Source organism: Podarcis pityusensis (assembly GCF_964106645.2).
Source record: "Podarcis pityusensis genome assembly, chromosome: 14".
Classification (NCBI taxonomy): domain Eukaryota; kingdom Metazoa; phylum Chordata; class Lepidosauria; order Squamata; family Lacertidae; genus Podarcis; species Podarcis pityusensis.
This window is the reverse complement of record NC_138039.1, coordinates 47,904,604-47,922,445: the sequence shown is the minus strand read 5'-3', so window position 1 is coordinate 47,922,445 and position 17,842 is coordinate 47,904,604. Positions and strand designations below refer to the sequence as shown.

Here is a 17,842-nt window from a genome sequence, read left to right as displayed (position 1 = left end):
GACCTGCCTCCTTCATATGTGATGGCTTCCTCGTCACACTTCGTATCAGCCTTTGTCCTCTCCAGTTCTATCCAATAGCTCTCCCACTTTCATTTCAAATCTTTCCAGGTCACATTCTACACACACACACACACACACACACACACACACATATATATATATATATATATATATATATATATATATATATCGTATTTTTCATTCTATAGGACACACTTTTTCTCCTCCAAAAATTAAGGGGAAATGTGTGTGCATCCTATGGAGCAAATGCAGGCTCCTTGGCTTCAGCGATAGCAACACGAAGCCTCTGAAACGCAGAGGGAGCGCTCCCTCCACGTTCTGGAAGCTTCGTGTTGCTTTCACTGAAGCCTGGAGAGTCTTGCTCTCCCGGCTTCAGCAAAAGGAACCTGAAGCCTGCGGAGCACAGTGGAAACTCACGCTGCGCTCCGAAGGCTTCAGGGATAGCCGCCTGAAGCCAGGAGAGCAAGACTCTCCTGGCTTCAGCAGAGAGGGAGAGCTGTGCAGTGACCCTTCAGCCAAGGGGGAGGAGAAATGGAAGGGGCTCCGTTTCTCCTGCCGCTTCGCTGAAGGGGCGCTGAGCAGAGAGGGGGAGAATTTTTGTTTCTTGTTCTCCCCCTCTATAACAAGGTGCATCCTATGGTCCAGTGCGTCCTATAGAGCGAAAAATACGGTATATAAAGTAAATTTATTCTCCTCATCCATGGGTCTTCCTTTTATAAAACATCAGTTATATCAGTGTTTCCCAATCCATAGGTCACAACCAGCAAAAGGCAGCAGGCTTTATAAGCAGCAAACCCAGTGCTTTTTTCTGGGGGGAAGCAGGAGGATGCATACCCTAAACATTTCGTGAATCTAAGTTTGGCCTCATATTTCAATATGAGTAGGAAAAATTTTTTAGAAAAAAAGCACTGAGTAAACCCAAAATAAATACTGCTTGTCACCCTAAACTGCCTTGATGAATACCTTTCAACTTTTTGTTTAGTTCGTATTTTATAATGCTGTTTTGACACTTGTAACTGAACGTCAGAAAGGTTTACATTTTAACACTTTGGGAACTGCCTTGATCCAGTGATGGGCCACCACAACGCAGGAAGTCACTCTCAGTGACCAGCACAGCTCACCTCCAATGTGCATCAGAGGCAATTTGCAACCATCACTCAAAACACCTCCCTGCACAAGCACCCTGTGGCAAACCATTACTGTATTTGCTGCCAAGGTTAGTCAATAGTTAATCCAGGGGTGATTTGAAGTTCATTATATTTGCTCATGCAGCCGTGCGTTTTTAGAATAATTTTTTATAGCTTATTAAGTACAATTCTGCAATCAGATGGTTCTTACATTCCCATGAACAAAACCAAATAACTCTGTAAGTGCTATAAATAGTCCAACAAACTCCACTTTAATAAGTGTTAAGCAGATTTTTTGCCAGGTTGCCTCAAGTAATGTTAGAGAATGGGAAAAGTTGCAGTTAAAATACATGAAACTGACTGCTGCCAAAGACCTGTGGTCCAAACCCCATGTGACAATAAACCAATGGGTCACCATAATAAGCATTGTGGGTTACCATACCAAAAGGGTCGGGAACCACTGTTTTATGCCAAATTTATCTTGCACCCAAGGCTTCCATCCGTTATATTGCTTCCCAGTTAGTTTGGCGCTGTGGTCTAAACCACTGAGCCTAGCGCTTGCTGATCAGAAGGTCGGCGGTTCGAATCCCCGTGACGGGGTGAGCTCCTGTTGCTCGGTCCCTGTTCCTGCCAACCTAGCAGTTCGAAAACACATCAAAGTGCAAGTAGATAAGTAGGTACCGCTCCGGCGGGAAGGTAAACGGCGTTTCCGTGCGCTGCTCTGGTTCGCCAGAAGCGGCTTAGTCATGCTTGCCACATGACCAGAAAAACTGTCTGCGGACAAACGCCGGCTCCCTCAGCCAGTAAAGCGAGATGAGTGCCACAACCCCAGGAGTCCTTTACCTTTATCTAGTTTGTTAGTTTGTTGTTGGTCTCCCTCCATTATCTGCCACTTAACTTCACTTTCTGAATTGCATCCACTGTAAACATAGTACCGGAGACAAAGCTCACCTGACAAGCCTCTGTGCGCATTTTGGCTTTCGGTTCAGCTTCCTGTTTTCTTTTAACAATGTACGTATTCTTCTTCTGTCATCATAGCCTGCTCCTGTCAATAAATGCTCTGTAACTTAGTTGGCTAGGGCTGATGCAGGAGGGCACCAGGTTGGCAAAGGCTGTAACCGTATTTCTGAAGTGTGGCTTAATCTATTTATTAACAACCCTGTCAATATTTGCCTAATTTTGAGGGAGAGGTACTAACAGGTGTATTTTTAAGTCTCTGCCTGCTTGCTTTAGGAGTTGAGCTGGGATTTTCTATATCCCTGCTTGTTCATTTTTCAGTTCTTCTAATGCTGACTGATTCCTATCAAAGAATGCACAGAAGTTGTCTTCTCTGTGTCACATTTTACCTATTTTTCTTTTCTGCTCATTGTCTGAAAGCTTTTTTACTGAATAGTTTCTTTAAATATTGCTACCATTCTATTTCTTGTAAATTGTGCCATCTTCAGCCAAATTAGAAATTATTCAAGGAAGTCAGAATGGTAGTGGTAAGAGGACCCGTAATTTGTCTAGTTGGTGAAAGCTTTTTTAAATATTTCTCATTGTCTGTTCAAGTTTGTAAGTATGTGGATGTAGTTGCTGAGAATCTTCTTTCATCCTTGAGCTTGATAAGGCCTTTCTGGAGCCCTATTTTGTTGCAATGTATGGCATTTTATATTATATTCTGTTGTTTTAATCTGCTGTTCACTACTCTGGGGAGCTTTGGACTGGAAAGCAGCATATTGCAGTCATAATGGTATTTCTCAACGACTCTCCTCTTATTCCGATTGGTTAGTTCTGGGCTATTATGTCAATGGAACCTGGGTCATTTGTGAGATTTTAATGTTGCTAATAATATCATCATTGTGAATAATAGTGATACTTAGCATGGAAACAGTACTTTTGAGTGTTCAAAGTATTTAACATACATTACATCTTCATGTGACCATTAACAACAACTGTGTAAAGAAACAAAATAAAAAAATTCTTCCAGTAGCACCTTAGACTCCAACTAAGTTTGTTATTGGTATGAACTTTTGTGTGCATGCACACTTCTTCAGAAAGTTAACACTATCCTATATTGCAGATCTGGAGGGAGGGAAGGTGTGTTAAGGCTTAAGGCATGGGTAGGCAAACTAAGGCCCGGGGGCCAGATCCAGCCCAATCGCCTTCTAAATCCGGCCCGCGGACGGTCCAGGAATCAGCAGGTTTTTACATGAGCAGAATGTGTCCTTTTATTTAAAATGCATCTCTGGATTATTTGTGGGACATAGGAATCCGTTCATTTCCCCCCCGAAAAGAATATAGTCCGGCCCCCCACAAGGTCTGAGGGACAGTGGACCAGCCCCCTGCTGAAAAAGTTTGCTGACCCCTGGGCTTAAGGCTAGCTGGGGAGCGTATAGAGCAGCCCTAGGCAAACTCCGGCCCTCCAGATGTTTGGGACTACAATTCCCATCATCCCTAGATAACAGGACCAGTGGTCAGGGATGATGGGAATTGTAGTCCCAAACATTTGGCGGGCTGGAGTTTGCCTATGCCTGGTATGGAGGAGTTGACATTCAAACTGAAGACCTTGTTTGCATTTCTGTCTTTTAGTCACCGCTGTTGCTTACAACCCGGAAAATCCTGACAACTTACATGAGCAGTTTGTAAATATTTATACTGAAGGCAAATTATCTCCATTTTTTATGGTAAAGTAAATTTTAACCAATATACATTCCATTCCTGCTAGAGTAGAATAAACTCTTACTTCCAGGAATAACGCAACAACCCTTTCCTTGCGGGTTCTAAAGGCTTCCCTCTGAATCACGGCCGGCATGCAGATCCCGAGAACATCAGGAGAATCAGGAAACTGCTCCAAACCGCTGGGCAAAGCCCTGTAGGCCACCTCTAGCCAACCCAGGCATACAATGCGGGGTTTACTTAGAGGAGGGTGGTTGCAAGCATGTAGCATGCAGACAAACAAGCCTTTGAACAAAGTCAACTTCCGCTGTCCCACTTTGTTTGTTTTCCTCTCTAAAATTTGCCAGAAGAGCCTTTGGACTTTCAATGCAACACCATCCATCAAAAGCAAAAGATCGCCGACACACTGGGTCCACAGTTCAGTGCCTACAAGCCGTTGTGCAACAAGAGCCAGGCACCTCTCCCCCCCCCCCTACAAAATAAAGAATCAGACAGATTGGGGGGGGGGGTGCCAGCAGCTTTCTGAGCTCCTGTCTAGCCAAAGAGCTCAATTATCTGTGCATCACTTCAGGGCCTGACAGAGATGTGCTGTTTTCCACAAGCCTGGGAGGGGGGGGGGTGCTGGGAGGGATAGGTTCAGTTCAGCACAGGGTAGTTATTTGACTCTCCCCCCCCACCTCCCCTTTTCCTGTTTTGAACTCTTCCCCCCAACCCAGCTGTTATCAGCCACTGGGGGAATGAAGCAGGACATATAGCTCAGGTGTAGGCAACCTAAGGCCCGGGGGCCGGATGCGGCCCAATCGCCTTCTCATTCTGGCCCATGGACAGTCCAGGAATCAGCACATTTTTACATGAATAGAATGTGTCCTTTTATTTAAAATGCACCTCTGGGTTATTTGTGGGGCCTGCCTGGTGTTTTTTTATGAGTAGAACATGTACTTTCATTTAAAATGCATCTCTGGGTTATTTGTGAGGCATAGGAATTCGTTCATATTTTTTTCAGAATATAGTCCGGCCCACCACATGGTCTGAGGAACAGTGGACTGGCCCAGGGCTGAAAAAGGTTGCTGACCCTGATATAGCTTGTTACTTGGGGAAATGGCAGAGTGAAAGGGTTCACCTCCTCCAGCGTCAGTCCTACCATTGGGTAGGGTGAGCCTGCAGCCTCAGGCAACAGGTACTGCTTGGAGGGTGGCAAAACCCCAACCCTTCTGGGTTCCCTAAGGCAGCCTGCTCACCTCAGATATTGTGGTGAATAAAAGCTTCACCTGCCCATCTGGTGGGATTCTGCATGTGGGATGGGGTGAGCCCCATGTGCTCCTCCACTGGCCCTAGATTCCCCCTCTCCCTCCAGCTCAGGTGATCTCGTCTACTGGGGTAGGACAACAGCTTCTTTCAAGTCAAAAGATACTATAAACCAGCCTTTCTCAACCTGTAGGTCCCCAGATATTGTTAAACTACAATTCCCATCACCCCTAGCTAGCAAGGCCAGAGCTCAGGGATGATGGGAGTTGTAGTCCAACAACATCTGGGGACCCACAGGTTGACAGACACCTATTTTTCATGGTGCAAAGTTTGAAAGAATTCCCATGAAAATCTATACATATCCCTACCTATCACAGAGAAGACTTTCAGCCTAGCTTTCCAAGCAGGAGGATCATTTTCTATCTGTGGGGATAATTCCTTTGAGGGAGCACAGAGTTCCTTCTCTGAGGCTCAGATCCTAGATTTCTGCTATTAGTGGTGCCCCAAACCAACCCACTGGGCCAGGCAGCCTCCATCCCATCTCTGCTCTTCCTCATCCTGGGGCAAACTCTGCAATCTTCCAGTTAGCAAATATTAATGATTGTATTTTGCATTTTTGTTGCATTTCTTGAGGGTTCACAGCACTCTGTCCCAGCAACATGTACACTTGTGTCTGAATGACTTCCAAACCTCATTTGAGCCAGTTCACACACTCCAGAGCGCTGGGGTTTTTGAGGAGGGTAGGGATCCTTTGCCAGCACCAATAAAGAGGCAGGAGCTCCCAGAGCTCTACAGGAGGGTGGATTTCCGTGCCTTTCAAACTTCTGTTCTCCAAGGGCACTTTTGGCTCCCAGCAGCTGTTGGGTAAACAACTCTTGCAGTACAGCAAAGGGGCCAGAGGGAGGGATCCAAAAGGAGGGCTTCCTGGAGCAGGCAAGTCGCTGCGCCCTTGGAGCAGCTCCACAAACAATTCACCTTCATGCATGACAACACTCCAGCCAAGCTAACTTTTTTTGTGGGGGGAGCTTTCTATTCCATACTCTGGTAAGGAAGAGGTGGAATCAAAGAGGAAGAGAAGAATAGCATAGCATTGGGGGGGGGTGTAAGCCCACCTCCCACCAAAGCAGCACCTGCTCCAAACCATCTGTACCTGATGCAGATAAGTAGGAGTCATGGTGACAACCATCAAGCTGGAATACCCTTCCCCAAAAAGGTGCTAGGAGAAGTGAATCAAAGAAACTGAGCTGGTCAAAAGCTGCCTTTCTGGAAAAGATGGGTATTTTCAAATAATCAGAATGGATATTTATCGTCTTTGTACCCCACCGAGAGCAGCACCCGCACCTCACGACAGCCCTCTGGGACAGGTCAAGTCACCAAGGGCTTGATTCCCATTTGTACAAGAACCACAATTTATTCTTGTTGCCATTAATGAGGGGGAAACAGAAGGAAAGAAGGGCAGGTGTTATAAAAGTTATCAGTTATCAGTTCTGTGGGCAGACACTGGACGCTCCTGATTTGATTCACTGGTAAGCATCATATTCCAGACCACAGAAGAAGTCATCTAGCTACTTGAGGCACTCTTCACCCCTTCCAGGTGATAGATTAAATTTGCATTTAATGTGGAAATTTCAGATTCTTTAAATAGGAGACACGGGGATCTCCTGAGCAGGATTGGGATTACGGTGTGCAGAGAGATGGAGTGAAACTTTTCCCTATTTTTCTGCCAAATCTCTCTCTCTCTCTCTCTCTCTCTCTCTCTCTCTCTCTCACACACACACACACACACACACACACACCCCTAGCCCCAAGACAGAAGCCTCTACTTAAGCCCAAACAAACTTTCCCTCGGAATTTTGGAAGGAGAAAGAGGCAATCGTTGGGATACCCTCCAGACCCCAGCTGTAATCTAAGCCTACTGCAGAGTTTGGTTTTGTCCCAGGGTCCTATCAGATTCTGGTCTCCTCCAAGGTTCCAGCAGGGCTGCAAGGGGCCCAGCTGGAAAACCAGTGACTGACCCCTGAGTCACTGTAGTGCCTGACTACCTAGAGAAAAACCTGGAGATGGAAACATCTGTGCTCTGACATCACTTCCATGTGGCAGAGACAATGGAGAAGCAGCCAAGAGTGGCTCACAGTGAAAGTTGGACAGAACAGGCCGTCCAGGGGAGGGGGCAAGGGTCACAGGTACAAAACAATGGCACAAGAAAAAGTTTCCCCAACTACAACTACCAGCTTTTTCTTTTTTCCTTTTGCAAGGGGTGAGCCAAAGTTTTCTTCTTGTTTCCCTTCTGAGTTACATTCACCCAGACCTCCCTCCCAGCCTGGCCCCCATTTCTCAGCACACAGGACATGCCAGAGTACAAGTGTGAATTAAAAACAAACTTTGCACTCATTATTTCTGGTGCCATCCTCCAGGAGCTCCCACTTGACCAGCCCTCCCCCACACCTCCAGAGTGTCTCAGGATCTTGGAGATCTTGATGGATCTTCTACAGTGCAGGTGTATACATCCAGTAGCTCACAAAAAGCCAACATTGCAATAATTAAATGAATTTAGAAGCCAAGGAAATGATGCAGCTGTCTCTGCTATTGCAGCAAACACCGGAGCTTGAAGAAATGACGCTTTAATATGCTAATGTGCAGTAAGGTTTCAGCTACTTGTCAAAGTTTAACATTAATGTTAAATGTTAATGCTGGGTTAGCAAATCAACACACACACACACACACACACCACCCACAACAAGCCACACATTTCTGCAATCAAGCATGTTGTGCCCAGTTTTTATAAACTTTCTGCACTAGCTCAGCCTAGTTCTATGGCCTTTTCAGCCCAACCCCTAAGGAAGGTGGAGAACAGTTCTTCTCATGCTAGACTAAGATGGAAAGAAAGTGCCCTCCAATTCTCTGACAAGCAGCAACAGAGGGCTTGCCAGGGGAGCACCTCCTGACAGCCTAGGTAAAGGTAAAGGGACCCCTGACCGTTAGGTCCAGTTGCGGACAACTCTGGGATTGCGGCGCTCATCTCACTTTACTGGCCAAGGGAGCCAGAGTTTGTCCACAGACAGCTTCCAGGTCATGTGGCCAGCATGACTAAGTCGCTTCTGGTGAACCAGAGCAGCGTAAGAAAACGCCGTTTACTTTCCCGCCAGAGCGGTAGCTATTTATCTACTCGTCGCAGGGATTTGAACCACCGACCTTCTGATCAGCAAGCCCAAGAGGCTCAGTGGTTTAGACCGTAGCGCCACCCGCGTGGTCTAAATCCACTACAAGCAGCAACAGAGGGCTTGCCAGGGGAGCAGCTCCTGACAGCCTAACCCACAGCAATTTAATTATTTGCAAGTCTCAATTTTTGCTGCTCAAAGTCAACACACACACACACAGACTTTTCTCCTTAATACTACAGCCTCAGACAAAAGATGGTCAGGATTTGCTCCCCAAAGCCCTATGCACATTTTTACAGGAGTTCTGAAAGAGATGCTTCCCTTTCCATCTGCTACCCTAACATTGTGATAATGACAGGTCAGTTCAAACCCTGCCAACATTTCCATCCTGAGACCCAAAAATGTCAGGCCTTTTCCAACATCAGGTTTGCTTAACTGCAGCCCTTTCTCACATGTGAGGTTTATTTCAAAGGTTGCTTATCAAACAAGCATACATTAAAGAAATCAAAACTCCAGGAGAAACAACATAGCTATATCTGCTTTTCCACAAGCAAATGTGGACAAAAGTTTCCACCTTACATTGTTCTATGATCAGGGAGAGGGAAGATGAGCCAAGGCCAGAGAGACCCACTGGGCTCAAGACACACAACCATGTGAAATTCTGTGGGTGGGTGATCTTGGGTGAGTTGCTGTTTTTCAGCCTATCCTACCTTACAGGGTTGTTGCGAAGATATAATGGGTGCTGTGGGTGGGTGTGGGGAACCTGTAAGCTCCTTGCAGAAAAGCATAGTAATGTAGGAGAAGAAATAAAGTAAAATATACCAGAACCTGTTTTTCTGAAGCAGGAATGGGGAACTTTTATCCAGCTGGATTGCTTTATGGGGAACCTTCTGGCAGCTGCATATCAGGGCAATTTGGCAGGACCAGATAGCAATGGACGTGACTCTTTCTTTCCTGCAAGAGGCCACATTCCAGCCATGCAAAAGTCTCTCTCTCCTCTGGGTCCAGGCAAGCAAGTGGTATTACCATAAATCAAGAACACATTTCAGCCAGGCAAAATGACTTAAGGAAGGTGCAAAGCAGTGCTAGAGACTAGCGTGTCCCGTTGAGGGGCATGGCCTGAGGAAGGTGTCTGAGAGCCTGTTGGGGGGGGCTGGGAGAGCTGCATTCACCCCGAAACCTGAAATACCCCCTCCTCACACCAGCTGCACAGCCTCCAGGTAAACCAGCAAATCCAGAAAGAACCAAGGACTTGTTTTATGTATCGCAAAATAGCCTTAGAGATCACTGCACTCATCATCGCCTCACAGCTGAACAAGAAATGCTTCTGGTTACAATGGAAAAGCAAACACAAACATGTCCTGAATCCTAGCCTTACACATTCATTCATTTATTTGCATGCATAACATGCATCTCAACCCAATATGAGTTATTCAGACAAAAGAGACATTAATGGTGGTGTCAAAATCACATCAGGAAAATAAAGTTTCCTTCCTTTTTCCCAGCGTGCCCAACCCAAAACAGTCCCACGTCTACTGCCAGAGCCAGCACAACAGACAGGAGTCCTGTTCTTTCCACACGCAGCCCCAAGACATTTTAGTCTCCAGTCTCAACTTTTAACCAACCCCTTGCCGCCTCCAAGTTCTAGCCTAACAGTATGCAAACACCAGAAGATCCCTCTGCAGTTGATGCAAGACAAAAATAGGGCTGGGGACCATGTCTTCTCCCAAGTGCCCAGACATCAACATGAGGAAACCATACAATTCACTCTGTTCTCAGACCCCATGCTTCAAATAGGACCATTTGGCATATTCTCCAAAAATTTAAACTGACAATCAGCACAAAGAGCAATGGTTTAAAAGACAGTAGTAACATTATTTAAATTAAAAGGAGAACAAGCCACAGAAGTACAGGCAACTTTAAAAGGGAAACAGGACACACACACAAAAGAAATGTCCTGGCCAATCTCCACTCAGGAGTCTGGACATATTACTGATTTTTTATTTTTCAAATGTTTATGTCACTGTTTGGCTGAAGAGGATGGCACAGATGAGAATAAAGACTGAAGCTTACTACAAAGCCAGTAAGCCATTAAAAACCTCAACAAAGCAACAATAAAAATGCATAATCTTAAAGTCAGCAGCTGGAGACTAACACCAGCAAACTCTTTAGCAGCCCTCCAAAGCCTTAGGAAGAGAAGGGCAGTTTTACTCTCTTTCAGTGGCTTCAGCCCTGCCCTGGAATTCCTCCCCAAGGAGACTTCCGGCAGAGTAGACATGTAAGGGGTTGTACAGTCAAAGACCCAAGAGGTTGCCCAGATGGGAAGGCACCAGCATCAAGGAGTCCTGCTCAATACTGTGCCAAACAGAATTGGGAAGAACATTCAGAGTTGCAGGGCCTCCTCAACACTCACGTTACCAGAAAGGATGCTCTTCGCATTACACACAGATCCTACAGATTGCATTCAATCCAAGATGTCTACAGCTCAAGAGTCAGCCTAAGATATTTTTCTGTCTGAGATGCCATGCCTTGGTCCGTGCAGCACAGTCATGGCAGCAGCTATCCAGGGTTCCAGAAGGGCAACATCCCCAGCCCTACCTGGATTTAACCTGGGGCCTTCTGCACTGCTGAGCTAAGGCAGTCCTTTCCCGATACAGCTACTGCTCAGAATGAAATGAGTGACGTTTCCCCAAAGCATGGGACAAAGCAGTCCCACAACAGACAAGGAAAAAGGACAGGGAGTTTTAAGCCTGCTGTCCTAGGCTGATGTTGCAACAAGGGAAGAGGGTGGGCAGATGGTTCTTGCAGCCCATCATGAAAAGTCAGGAATAGAGTGGTGGAAAAACAGCAGTGAAAACTTGAACAGTGTGGATGGTGAACATGCTGCTAACCTGAACCTGTTTGGTTCTTTATTCGCCTCCCTCCCTCTGCTGTCAAGTCAACAATGGGAACAGCGCTTAAGCAACACACTTAACAGGAAGGTCGCTTCCAGACAACTTCTTTGCACAAAGTTTGTGGGTATTTATTGAGCGTTTATTCTGATTTGCTTGAGAAGAAGTTCAACAATGTCGTGCCAAGAAAATGTTATCCCAAACTTTCTAGTGCATCATTATCCTTATTGTAAAAAGTCTGATTTGGGAGAGAATAGAGCTTGTTGTGCAATAACTCCAAATTTAATAGTGCGTGTATTTGGCAATATTCGATTGAATCCCACCCCAAAATAGTGACTCTCTGAGAGCTCCCAAAGTTGTTTAAGAAATTTAATTTTACCTTCCCTACCAGCTACAGATGTGTGGCCCATCATTAAACTGTCTACCTCTCTGCTTATCCCAGATGACATCAACAGACATTGTGCAAAAACTGAAGTACTCTGTGACACATCAACCACCCCAGAACCAACGCACTGGCTTATCATCCCTGGCTCTACAAATGGCCAGAGGAGCAGACATGCCATCAGGGAAAGAGCCATAGAGGACAAACCTTTCAATGGTCTGAGGGGAGCGAGAGACTCCAAAAAGAATGTTTAAAAATAGAAAATAAGAATGGGACTATTGGGGAAAATATCATTGATTGTAGCAAACCAATCGTCAGCTGATGCTGCTCCACATGTCTCCAAGCAGATCAGGGTTCACCAACATTTTTGGACCAGGGAGCACATTTCAAATTTTGAGAATGTGCTGTGGGCGCCAGTCATAAAATGGCTGTCATTGGTGCATGGCATAACACAACATGGTTGCCATAGGGCAGCCAAGCATAACACAAAATTAGACAGTGGAGTCATGGTGGAGCTTTCCCCATAACTGTATTTTGTTACTAGAAAAGGTTTAACCAGCTGAATTTATGTTAAAGGCACGAAAACTGTTCCCCTCAGTGCCAACCCTAAACCAAAGCTTAGGCTGCCCCATTAAACACAAGGAGACTTACTTCTCAGTAGAGAGGTGCAGTATACTAGTTTACTGTACAGTGAATTCTTAATGAGTGCCTGGTCTTTCGCTCCTGCACAGCAGGAGTCATGCCTAAGCCTCTTTGCAAAGTTTTCACATCCACCCACATTTATTGTGCAGTAGTAGCATTTGCAGAAATAACTTCTAGGGACTATCTGATCTCAGATGAGCCCACCGCAAAGAAAGAAGTATCCTGATTGCTAAGGACAAACTACAGAGGTTCCAAGGACTAGAAAATAAGACAGAAGCAGGAAAAAATAAAGGGAAGGGCAAATAATGAAAGATGATTGTGTCCAGTGAATTCACTGAAGAGTGTGGAGGAGAGAAGCCCTTCTTGCACAGTACAGGATCCTAACCCACCCTAAGCTTCTCTCCTTCTTTTCCTCCTCCAGTGTCACCGGCCTCCTGCTGCTCCTGGCTTACAGAAGCCCCTAAAATCCATGGGCTGTAACAGACAAATTTCAGAGAAGCAGAACAGCCTAATGGGCGCAAGCGCATGATTCCCCACTCACTTTGCCCAATGCTGAGATGTCCAAACAGCATCCATTCATGTAGAAAATGAAAAATCAATAAAAACAAACAAACAGCATCCATTCGTTGGGAGGCACTTGAGGACCTCTGAAGGAAAGCAGCGTTGCCACAAGGCCTGATCCTTGTGGATTTTGGGAGACTGTCTGACCCTCAGGGCACAGTAGGAATGCAAGAAGAGCCTGCTGGATCAGGCCATCTGGTGCAGTGTCCTGCTCTCTCAGTGGCCAACCAGATGCTTGTGGAAGCGCTTAAACAGGCCACGAGGGCAACTCTTCCCACTTGTGGATCCTGGTCACTGGCATTACTAAGAGAGGCACAACAAAGCCACCTGGGCCAGCAGCTGCTGATAGCCTTGCCCTCAGCAAATCTGCCTAAACCCCTTTGAAAGTCATCCAAGCTGGGGCCCATCACTGCCTCACGTGGGAGAAGGACCATAGCTCAACTATGCACCAGTCCACACCAGCCTTCCCCAACTTGGGGGAGGGGAAGTGACCAGATGTTGCTGGACTCCTTTGGCTGTGCTAGCTGGGGCTGGTGGGAGTTGGAGTCCGGCAACATCTGAAGACTGACCTACCCTAATTTAGTTAGCTGACATGCCTCATAATTTTAAACATGTAGTCATTCTGCCCTTCCTGCTGGTAGGCAGTGAAATCCTAAAGTAGCCTTTATTCTAACAGGGCAAAAGAGGAGGGGGAGAGGCCAGCTGGGGAATGATCCTGCAAGAAAGCGTAGGAAGGGTGCCCAAGTGATATCTGGATGCTGGAAAGCTTTAGTCTGGGGGCAGGGAAGGCCTAGGCCAAGATGCTGGTACCGCAGGTGGAAAATCCAAGCGGGACTCAAAGAGGAGATGGAAACCCCGAGGGCAGACTCCCCTTTAAACGAAGGCGAACTGTGGAAGACAGCAGAGCCTCCCGGTGGATCGGTCCCCTCCGCTATGCCCCGGCTATGAGGGATTCCCGCGCCCTCACCTGGACAGGGCAGCTCCCCTCCAGGGATCCAGAGACCCTCCTCTTCCTCCCGGGAAGCTGCAGCTGCAAGGGGCGCCGCGCAAGCTTCGGGGCCGCGCAGGGCTCTTCCGTACTTCAGAAAGCGGTGAGTGAAGTCTCCCCGCAGCGGCCAGCCGGCCCCGGAGCACGTGCAGAGCGCCGATTCCCCCTGCGCGACCCCGGCCGGCCGTCCAGTCGGCGACAGCGCCGGCGCCGCGCTCCTTCCTCCCCGCGAGCGCCCCGTCGAGGGAGGCTGGTCCTCCGAGCCAGGCACGGCCGAGCGCGACTGCCCGCCTCCTCCCGGCCGTCGGGGGAGGGACCCGAGACGGGGAGCCACCCCGGGCGGAGGCGGAGTCGCGCAGGGGAAAGGCCGCCCGCGCTCTCGGCGGCCCTCTGCACATGCTCGCGGGCGCCCCGGTCTCGCTCCTCCGAGGAAACCCGATCCAGGGAAGGAAGCCCCGCGCAGCTGAGAAAGAGGCTCCGCGAGCATGGGCAGAGCGCCCGCCCGCCGTGGGAGCCAACAGGAAGCCGGGCGGAGGCAGGAGGCGCCCGGGAGGGGAGATGGCGCTCGCCCAACCCAAGGCAAAGGGGAGGAAGAGAGTTTCTTCCCGGGTCTCTTAGCAGCTTCGTCCCCTTCCCAATATTCGATTTTTGAAACCTATGTCAGGGCGGGTACAGCAGCGAAGAGCTTGGCGGCTCTTTCAAGGGGGCCCGAATCTGTCTTCACGGAATCTGGAGACTGCAGACGAAGCCTCCCCAATGCCCAAAGCGCGAGGCTGATTTTAGTACTATCAAAATCCAAGGCTCCTAGCCCACGCTCTGCTCTCCGTTTCTCATGGCCCGAGGCCTGATTTGTAAGCCGTCCTTTGATGGACTTTGAAACCCTCAAAGGGGGCGAGGGAGCAATATTTCCAATCAATCAACAGCCCACCTAAAGGCGTGGGGGGGGGAATAACCCGCCTCCCTCCCGCGATGGGAGAACTGGCAAAGATTCCATCAGTTTTAACTGAATCAGATTCTAAAGGGGGGGGGTGTTGTCCCTCGCAGAAGGCGGCCCGCCTCCTCTCGCTAAAATAAAGCCACGAGGTTCCAGATGGTCTGGATATCCAACACTGTGATCCTAGAATATATGTACACAAGGTGTTCCCGCAATTTCAGAGTAGTGTCCTGGCTGGAGAGGTACAGACAGAAGTCCTGCGAGCCTCAGGCAACAAACCAAGAGTCAATAAGAACCAGGGAAGCCGGACAAGGAGTCTCCCTTAGGCGTAAAAAGAGGATTAGAATAAAAGCCTTTACAACAATGAAGGCTATGAATGAGGTGGGGCAAAACCCAAGGAAATGCTGATGGGCGACCTTGCCTAAGAACCTGAGCCTGGCCCCATCAGGGTTGCATGACCCTCAGGCATTCTGTGTGGGAGCTGTTTTGGAAGACACTAAAATGCATATATTAGATGCACTAGCACTGAGCTACAGCCCATGTCCAATTGGAGGATATAAATATAAATTCTGTAATTATAAATGAATGGATCTCCTTGTGCTTCCTCTTGGGTCTCAGAGCAGCTCACTTTCTGGTCAGGCATCTCCCCTGTCAGTTGGGGACCTGCCCTTTTGGATTTTACACCTCTGTGTATCAAAATGCCAATTCCAGCAGGAACAATTTGCAGCAAGGAAATAAAAAGGTAAAGGGACCCCTGACCATTAGGTCCAGTCGTGGCCGACTCTGGGGTTGCAGCGCTCATCTTGCTTTACTGGCCGAGGGCGCCGGCGTACAGCTTCCGGGTCATGTGGCCAGCAGGACTAAGCCACTTCTGGCGAACCAGAGCAGCTCACGGAAACGCCGTTTACCTTCCCGCCGGAGCGGTACCTATTTATCTACTTGCACTTTGACGTGCTTTTGAACTGCTAGGTTGGCAGGAGCAGGGACTGAGCAACGGGAGCTCACCCCATTCGGGGGGATTTAAACCGCCGACCTTCTGATCGGCAAGTCCTAGGCTCTGTGGTTTAACCCACAGCGCCACCCGCGCCCCAGCAAGGAAATAGTGGGCAAATAAAGGGTTTGGCTTCCCCCCCACATGCCTCGGCTCTTCTCCCGACATCACCACCACTCCACGAAATGCAACTTTCCTGATCTGGAAGGGTCTATTGGGTGCCTGAGGCATATTTGCTGTCTGAAATAAAGCTTGTCTTCTGGTTCTTATAACTTGCATTTTGCAAGGCCATTTGTGTTCACTCTTAATCAGATGCACAGGGACATCACTGCCATGAAACAGTTTATTATTCTACCCAAATATCAGTAAGACGGGCCAAAAATAAGTTATAGATGGAGTGAAATGAGAACAATAATCAAACAAATCTCAAGATGGCATGAATGCAACCACTAACCTGGTAAGACCCAAGAGGAAATGAAATGAACAAGAAGCATGAAGAGAGGATGAAGGAAGTTTAGCTACTCCCTCTCAACATAGTGGGGAGGGGGGGTTCCAATGACAGTCTCCTTCCCCATTCAGCCTCCTTCTCAAAATTTTAATTTCCTAAATTACTTTGATTAAATTGTGTGTAAGGTTTGCTTCTGCATCCCACAGAAAATCAGAGAGAACCCCAGGGTCCTAATTTATAAAATTCAGTTGTTGGCTTACACAAAATGGGCACTCTGTGATCCCCCTGAGAACAAACCTTCAGTCCAGGAGTGTGGAAAATCCAAAACGGCAACACACACGCCCTGCAACAAGATGGGACATGACCCACTGCGAAGGTCTCCTGCAGAAACGAAGGGGAGATGCAAAGGGGTAAGTTGGACCTTGTAGCTGGAGGGCGCCCTTGTTGGCTGCATCTCTCTGCCTCCCAATGTGCCATCTCTCTGGTCTGGTCTGGTCTTCACAAGGTGGCAAGCGCCAAATGGAGCTGCCAGGAGGGCTTAGCCATCCTCCTGCCTTGGCTGCCTGCCTCAGGTGGCAGAAATGGAGGAGTGGGGAGCTGTAGGTTTGGTGTAGTCCAGGGGTCAGCAAACTTTTTCAGCAGGGGGCCGGCCCACTGTCCCTCAGACCTTGTGGGAGGCCGAGCTATTTTTTTTGGGGTGGGGGGAAATGAACGAATTCCTATGCCCCACAAATAACCCAGAGATGCATTTTAAATAAAAGGACACATTCTACTCATGTAAAAACACGCTGATTCACAGACCATCCACCAGCCAGACTGAGGTGGCAATTGGGCCGGATCCAGCCCCCGGGCCTTAGTTTGCCTACCCATGGTGCAGTCTGTGCAAGTCTGCCACAGAAACACACAGAGACCAGGCAAGTCGACTGTGCAGTGGGATATATACAGCACGGAAGGATGTGGTTTTCACCCTAACATGTAAATCATGTGAGATGGGGTTATTTTACATTTTAATTTAAAAAAAAATCACGTACCACTCAGTGCTGGTACTGCGTACCCTAGAGTACTTTCAGGAAAAAAGCTCTGCTACCACTGCTCATCAAATTCCACAGCTGCTCACACAGTGGAACAGGCAGCTAACAAAACCTTCAACAAAATGATACCAAACATTAAAACCAAGCTACTGAGCAGCGAAGCAGCAGTGCAATCAAAAACAACAACCCAGCGGGCTGGAGCTGGTTAAAGATCTTAATCAGCAATTTCCAAAGACTTTAAGAACACAAGGAAGAGGCAGCCGGGACTCCCCATAGGTGGAAGTTCCAGAGCATATAGACTGCCTGGAATAGACAAGGCCCTGAGCCCACAGGAGGTCCATCTTGCATCCACACGCAATGGAATTTGGAGCAGAAATTTTCAAATGCCAAGGGAACTCATTCGGGAGGAGATTTTTGGTAAATACAAGCATCCTCCAAATGGAGCATTGGGTCAATGGTCATCTTAGGAAAGCTACCACTACTCAGTTTCAGCACCACCACCCCAGTAACAATCCTGGCGTGTCTTACAGAGCTGACTACAATACAACTGTAGTGCTTGAAACATAAAAAGTCATATAAACAATAAGTAGTATGGTTAATACTCATTGCAGTCATCTTAAAAAATTAATTGGGTATCCCTTTCCACCTCAGTCTACCTAATGACCCAAAGTTGGTATAATGGCATAGTGATGTAGTTTCCCAGGTGAGCAACTGAGGCTGAGACACACAGGTGTGTGTGTGTGTGTGTGTGTGTGAGAGAGAGAG

The 17,842-nt window shown here is 47.7% G+C and overlaps 1 protein-coding gene across 10 annotated transcripts in view; it reads right to left on the bottom strand.

Annotated features, from left to right (window-relative positions):
* Positions 1–17,842, bottom strand: part of CGNL1 (cingulin like 1) — a 101,075-nt gene that overhangs the window by 70,986 nt on the left and 12,247 nt on the right. For 3 of the 10 annotated variants that reach the window (XM_080980675.1, XM_080980677.1, XM_080980678.1), the window contains 2 exons: positions 17,078–17,189; positions 16,344–16,427 (listed from right to left, as the gene is read on the bottom strand). The exons of 1 other annotated variant lie outside the window; for it this stretch is intronic. Coding sequence is in view for 3 of the 9 variants with exons in the window: in XM_080980673.1 (XP_080836799.1) it covers position 3,874 (1 nt within the window). In the remaining 6 variants the exon portion in view is untranslated. Of the gene's footprint in view, positions 1–3,873; positions 3,990–13,652; positions 13,889–16,306; positions 16,323–16,343; positions 16,428–17,077; positions 17,190–17,842 lie in introns of those variants that run through there. 6 more of the 10 variants (XM_080980679.1, XM_080980676.1, XM_080980680.1 and 3 more) reach the window with 6 other exon arrangements.